Source organism: Puccinia triticina, chromosome 3A (genome assembly GCF_026914185.1).
Source record: "Puccinia triticina chromosome 3A, complete sequence".
Taxonomy (NCBI): Eukaryota; Fungi; Basidiomycota; class Pucciniomycetes; order Pucciniales; family Pucciniaceae; genus Puccinia; species Puccinia triticina.
In genome coordinates, this window is record NC_070560.1 from 7,300,560 (window position 1) to 7,307,774 (window position 7,215).

The 7,215-nt window shown below is 45.5% G+C and overlaps 1 protein-coding gene across 1 annotated transcript; it reads right to left on the reverse strand.

The window, feature by feature from the left end:
- Window positions 1–5,164: 5,164 nt before the first annotated feature.
- PtA15_3A796 (uncharacterized protein) lies at window positions 5,165–6,608 on the reverse strand (the record flags this gene model as incomplete). The annotated part of the gene is made up of 3 exons (XM_053167799.1): window positions 5,165–5,383; window positions 6,365–6,525; window positions 6,554–6,608. The coding sequence occupies 3 exons, from the start codon at window positions 6,606–6,608 to the stop codon at window positions 5,165–5,167; spliced, it is 435 nt and encodes a 144-aa protein (XP_053018981.1).
- Between the last annotated feature and the right edge of the window lie 607 nt (window positions 6,609–7,215).

The following is a 7,215-nucleotide window of genomic DNA, read 5'->3' on the forward strand; positions in this document are numbered from 1 at the left end:
GCTTCCTCTTTCTCCTTGTGATTTGAAAAGACACTTTCCAAACATTGAAGAAACGATTCCGCAGTATTAAGATCCTTGATAACAAAGCCGGCCAAGGAAGAAGCTCTAGTCGTCAGTGTCCCCAATGCCTCTGCATTCTTCTTCAAAAGACCGTGCCACCAGTTGTAAGAAGGACAATTGTATCCCAAATTTCCCCATGGAGTGTGAAAATACAAAGCAATCCACAGAATCTTCTGTCTTTCCGACAAGAAGTGATCATGGAACTGCGCAAAAGTGTCCCTCATCTTGGAGCAAAATTGGTAAGTTTCATGTATGTTTCCCAAAAAGTAGATATGGGAAAAATGAGGAGGTTGAGGCAACACCGCAAGAGCTACACTACGCAAAGCGGTAAGCGTAGCAAAAGCGTAGCGATTTGGGTCCCACTTCGCTGCGCTTTTAGTAGCGGACTGGGTGCTACGCTTTTTGCTTTTTTTTCAAGCAGAAAAGATCCGCAAAAATAGCGAGCTATTTTCAGCGGTGAATAGCAGAATTCTGCTACGCTTATTGCTACAGTAGCGGAAAAAACGCTACTCTAGCAATTTTGCTGCGCTACTGTAGCAACATTCCAATATCAATCCCCAGCATCATAATTGATGGAGGATTGATGATTAATTTTCATCTAGGGCAGTTTCCACAGAAAGGCGTACTGGCCTGCTACGCTTTTTCAAGAAAAGCTGCCCCATTTGCTACGCTTTTGGCGCTACAAGGCGCTAATAGCGCCAAAAAGCGCCGATTTCGCCGCTACGCTCAACTTTAGCAAAAGCGAAAAATAAAAATCGCTGCGCTACGCGCTAATCATATTTAAAGTAGTGGTACTGGCGCTTCGCTACCGCTTTAAGTAGCGGCCTTCCGCTCGCGCTATCGCTAATTATCATTTGAAAAAGCAGTACCCCCGCTTCGCTACACAAAAGCACCACTTTTTGTAGCGAAGCGTAGCTCTTGCGGTGTTGTTTGAGGATGAAAACCCAATTGTTGCCGAGTTGTCAATTCTTCCAAAATGGTTAAACATGAATTAGTCAAATTGGAGGCCGTATTGATAGTGTTGCAAACTTGAAGAAATTCTTGCACGTAATGAGATTTCATCCAAGTGAAGTTGTTAGCAAAAACCAACAACTGGGATAATTCCTTGATTGTCACATCATTGCGTTAAATGGTGTCTTCCTGTCTTCTTGCTTGAAGTTGAAGAGAAGAAATGGCCTGAGAATTCACCAAAATGGTTTGATCTCTATCCAGTAAACTGTTGACATCCAACCCCGCAATGAGTCCCAAAACCGCATCTTCTTGTCCTCTTGGCAAAGATCCACTCCCTGTGATTGTTTGATCACCCGCGTGATGAGGAGTGGGTGAAGTGGAAATAGGAAGTTATTCAATTGGTTGTGGCTCAAAATTAGCCAGGACCGGGCCCAAAGTCGGGAGCAAACGTTGAGCTGTATCTGAAACCATAACATCCAGTAACGGGCTCTGGAAAGGAGTAATAAGGGCCTGTACCATAGCGGCTCAAAAAGCTGTTTTTTGGCCGGAAAACGACTTTCCTCACGGAAAACAGTTTCCCCTCAAAAACGTGTACCACAGCACCTGTTTCTGGGGGAAATCAGAACTCGTTTTTCGCTCAAAACGATCAATTTCCAGGAACAGGTCTGACCCTGTTTCTCATGTGTGTTTTCCTTCTGCTGAGCCCCCTGCAACCAAGACACCGGGGCCTCTCTCGGCCAATGCAACATGTGTATTGGTCTCTCTCACATCTCGGACCAATGCAACATAAATATGTATCTCTCACCTTGGACCGACCCATGATCACCTTGGACCAAGCCAACAACTCAGTCCGTCTATCCTCCCAGACTGATATGTATTATCAGTCTGAGAGGAATTCTCTCCTTCCTCTCCAGCCGATACAACTAGATTGGTTGGAGAGGAAGAGAGAGGGTTCTGCCACCAATACTATGTATTGAGTAGCTCTCTCCCCCTTCCTCTCGGACCGCTCTATTGGATTGGTCTGAGAGGAATCCTCCCCTTCTTCCTCTCTGCCCGATATACAATTGATCCAAGAGGAAGAAGGGGAGTGTTCCCCTCAGATCAATACATTGTATTGGTCTGATGGGATCTCATCTTGGACCAATACACAATGAATGTATTGGTCTAGTGTTGAGGACCTTCCACCCCCCCCCCCCGGACCCATGTGTTATGTATTTATGTATGTACATACACAGTTTGGGCCGGGAGAGAAGTGCAGGAAGCCTGCAGTTGTGGTACACGATTATGGGAGGCTGTTTTTACCTCTTGATAAACTGAATATTGAAAAAAAGAAAACTGTTTTCCTTGCGCGTTAAAAACAGATTTCGTATGGTACAGGCCCTAACACTTCAAGGATAATTAAATTTCCCAATAAAAATACTCAAATTTTGAGGTTGGGAAAATCATTGAAAAAAATCACTCTGTACTGAAAAAAAATGCAAACTGAGCGTGCTCAGCCAAAAAAATAAAAATGTGTCAGACTGAGTAAAAAACAATGGGGCACATTTTTGGGGTGATTTGTTGGACGGGACTGCACAAGGCCCGCATGGGCCCGTAAAAGGCCCATTGGGCCCATTGAAAAAGTAGTATTTGTTTGGAATTCCGATGCTCTGCTAAAATGTGAAATGGGTCAAACTGAATAAAAAACATGGGGGTACATTTTTGGGGAGATTTTCTGGACGGGCCTGAATGAGGCCCACATGGCCCCCACAAAGCCCACTGGGCCCATTGAAAGAGTAGCCTTGGTTAAGAAAGCATATGCTCATCTAAGAAATAAAATGTGTCAGACTGAGTAAAAACCTTAGGGGCACATTGTTGGGGAGGCTTTTTGGACGGGCCTGCATCAGGCCTGTACGGGCCAACAGGGTTCCAAGGAAAAGGAAAGGGTCTGGACATACTTTCTGTGAGTGCACAAATGTCATACAGATGTCAGAAGCCCTTCAATTTCTTCTGTTGATTAGTGGTCAATTGGTGCTGTTCTGAAACATCATATGGGCATTCTTAACCAAGAGTACTTCTGGGTTGGCAAAACCAGCTTTGGGTGGGCCCTGACGGGCCTGATGCAGGTCTGTCAATAAGCCCCCCCCAAAAGTGTGGCCCCATGTTTTTTACTCAGGTTGACACATTTTTGTTTCTTAGCTGAGCATAGGCATTCTTGACCAAGGCGACTCTTTCAATGGGCCCAGTGGGCTTTGTGGGGGCCATGTGGGCCTCATTCAGGCCCGTCCAAAAAATCTCCCCAAAAATGTACCCCCATGTTTTTTATTCAGTTTGACCCATTTCACATTTTAGCAGAGCATCGGAATTCCAAACAAATACTACTTTTTCAATGGGCCCAACGGGCCTGTTAGTGGCCCATGCGGGCCTTGTGCAGGCCCGTCCAACAAATCACCCCAAAAATGTGCCCCATTGTTTTTTACTCAGTCTGACACATTTTTATTTTTTTGGCTGAGCACGCTCAGTTTGCATTTTTTTTCAGTACAGAGTGATTTTTTTCAATGATTTTCCCAACCTCAAACTTTGAGTAATTTTTTTGGGAAATCTAATTATCCTTGAAGTGTAAACTGTTGTAGGCATGGCTATTGGGCGAGCCCAGGCCGCCCGCGGGCCACAATATTATTGGGCGGGTCGGGCCAGGCAAATTTTGCTCAAATAGTTGCCCGGCCTGAACACGTTTATCTGCTGGCCCGCCGCCCACAGGCTCCAGAAAAAAAAATGAAAAAAATGTTTGTTTGGATAATTAAGCATAGCATGTAGTTTTTTGAGCCTATGAAATACTCCCTCCACTATTATGGAGGGTGGCCAGTCATAAACAAAAGAAATCAAAGTTAAAGTAAATCCTTTCAGTTCTTGGCCGCTAGCTTGCTGGCCTTCATCCAATCTTGAGTGCAAATCAATGCCTCAACCGTGTCTTTGCTCAAGCGCATCCGGAAATTGTCAAGAACTCGCCCACCTGTAGAGAAAGCGGACTCGGATGCGACTGAGGTCATGGGAAAACAGTTACTGTTGAGTACCCTGATGAAAAAATGTATTTGGATGAGGGGAAGAAGAATCCGCAAATGAATTTTGTGTGTTGGGAGAGGTAGGAAGCAACACGCGTAATGGAAGGATTGGAGAGGAATTGTCGGACATAATTGAAGTAGAGAAAAAAAACTTTGATGTCGGAACCGTTGAGAAGATAAAATCACTGAACGAGTTGATCAATAGTGTGATGTTGATGTCGGATTGAAAGGATGTTGATGTTGAGGATTGCCTGTATGATTGATTAGCGATATAAGATTGAAAATTGAGACGATTGATAAACGATGAAGGTTCCAAAACTCTATATGAAAAAAGCTGATGGATAGATTGAATTGAAAATCTGAGATTGCCAAATATTGGAGGACTTCCCGTCTTTATCTTCGAACAAAGATAAACTTGTTGTGACATAGTCCTATATCTCGACTACAACACATGTCACAGATGTTTGTACATAGATTATATAGTAAACTAGAGGCCAGGGCGGCTTTGCCGCTGCAGATCCAAGATTAATGTATTCCAACCCTTTTTCACAATTACCCCTTGAATACTTGACACAACTCTGTGCAAACAGGTACTTGCATCATACACTGCAATTCAAAATTTAAAATGTGATTTGAGCTTGGTTACAAAAGTTGAAATGTGGGGGTCTTGTGATGGTTACAGTCAACTTTCCCTCAGAATTCAAACTTCATCAAGAATTAATTTATCAATCAAGATCAGCTCCACAGTGATAGCAAACAACCTAAAAATTTTGATAAATTATCTTTCAAAGCAAAAGGATCATAATACATAGAAAACAAGTTTGAGGTCAAAGGAGGAGGTTCTATGGATGGTTGTGTCAAGAAAAAGGTTTCACAGATACTACCATACAAAAATCATGAAACTGAAAGGCAAAGGAAAAAGAAATTACTTTATAATTAAAGCTAGATTCATGTCACAGACCAGGTGCACCACCAACTTCCATTCAACATTGACACTCTCTTACAACTCTCACAGTCCACACCCAACACACATACAAGGAAGGACCTTTTCCTTGATGAGTTTACCAAGGATGCGTTCCTGCTTGGTGCCCATATCCTGACCGAGCTGGATATCAATGCCTTTGTCGATGAGGATCTGGACGGCCTCCTTGGCAGAGGGTCTGTTCGAGGAAGGTGAAGTCATCGAGGGGGTGCTGGGACTTGATGGTCTGGATCTCCGGGGCAGAGGAGGCCTGGAGACCTCTGAAGATGGACAGGAAGAGTCTGTTGAGCAGGTCGACGGCCTCATGGTAGTGTTTGTTGATGGCCATCTCAAGATCGAGCCCGATGAACTCGGCTGTACACACACACACACCCATCAGTCTCTCTCACAGAGTGTAGGGGCCAGATGGGGGACTCAACTCATGTGACGATGTGTTAGAAGCTTTAGTTCTGGATGGAAAAATTCAAAAATTTCTAGTTTACATATGTAGTGTTACATTACACCATCTACTGATACACACACTCCCTTCAGTTTACATACACAGTTTTACAAAACTGCATGTATATAGCTTACATACTACCCTTTTACACATATATGTGTGTATATATGTGGCTACGTAGCAACCAGCCAGCCTCAGATGTGGCTGTGTAGCAACCACAAGCCACTTATTACAGTAACCTAGCAACCACAAGCCACATTAATAAAGTGGCATAGTAACCATGGGGCTGTGCAAGTCACTCAAGCAGACTACACAGCAATACAGAAAGCTGTGCAGGTCACTTGAGAAGACTCCATAGCAACCAGAGGGCTGTGTAAGCCACACTTGTAACTAGATCACCAGCTAAATTTGCTCATGTATACACTGCCACACTGTACATAGCTGTATTTGCACAGCATTTGTAAAGGCACACCAGCCAAAACCCCTCATGTACATAGACCACCAGCACAAATGCCTCACATTTTCCTATATAAGGAGGGGCTCTCTCTCCCTTTTCCCCCCATCCAATCAAGGAGATCATTTCCCCCACGAGATTCAAATAAATTATCACCCTCACACTCTCCGCCACATAATAAAATACTAGCTTTATATTTTGAAATACACAGTCCATTGTGAGCCACTTGTGAGAAAAGTATTCAACTACACTAGACCACTGTCTTCTTGCTTCCAGCCTAGCTGGGGGTGTTGTCAGTCTTTGTCTTTCAGAGAAGCAGGGGTTTCCCCACACATACTTCTCTAAATTCAGCCATAAGAGGTGCAAACCGCTTTTGGAGTCTCACAACAATAGGTGGTCGAGTTCTCAGCCCAAAAGACGGGGCCAATCTTGTAGACGCGCTCGAAGTCGGCGGCGATGGCCATCTGCTTGGCCAGCTGGAGCGACTGGGCCAGGAAGGCAGTCTGCTCGAAGTAGCCCAGCTTGAAGACTCTTGTGCCGGACTCCGTCGCCGCGCCCTGGATCTTGGGCGTGTGGATCTCGATGAACCCCTTGTTGTCTAGGAAGCGGCAGAACAGGTTGCATACGCGCGATTGCACCCTGAAGATCGCTTGGTTGACCAGTGTCTGGGGCAGGGACCATCTTGGTCAGCTCAGTCGTGTTTTTTTTTTTTTTTTGGCTTATAACTTACTCAGAGGTCAAGGACTCTGTTATCCAAGCGGGTATCGGTGCCGACGGTCACAAACTGTTTGCCCTCCTTGGGGAGCAGGTCAACGGGCCGGCTGGCGTCTTTGAGCAGGAAGGACAGCTTACCGGGGGTCTCGGCGAGCAGGAAGATCTGCTCGAGCTTGACCTCGAGCTTGGACTGCGAGCAGGTCTTGACGTCCTCGACGGGCGCCTGGAGGTGGCCCTCGACGACGACGATGAAATTGAGCGGGATGCCGATGGCCCACTTGATCATCTGCTTGGACACGCTGGTCTCTGTCATGGCTAGGATTGCTTGGAGGGCCGCTTTCTGTTGGGTTGGAATTGGTCCACCTGGAGTCAAGGCCAGGGTGCAACAAGGTGTAACGGTGGGTAGGGAGCTGGGTGGGTTGTACTGCGTGGCGGCATTGGCAAAGCAACAGTTTGAAGATGAGTGGTGAGTCCGTTGTGATGGGTGGGATGGAGCTTTACCAGACCATTTCCTATAAATAGGAGGACACTGGCATCCATATTTCCCCAGGCGGCCCTCAAGCTGTAATTCCAG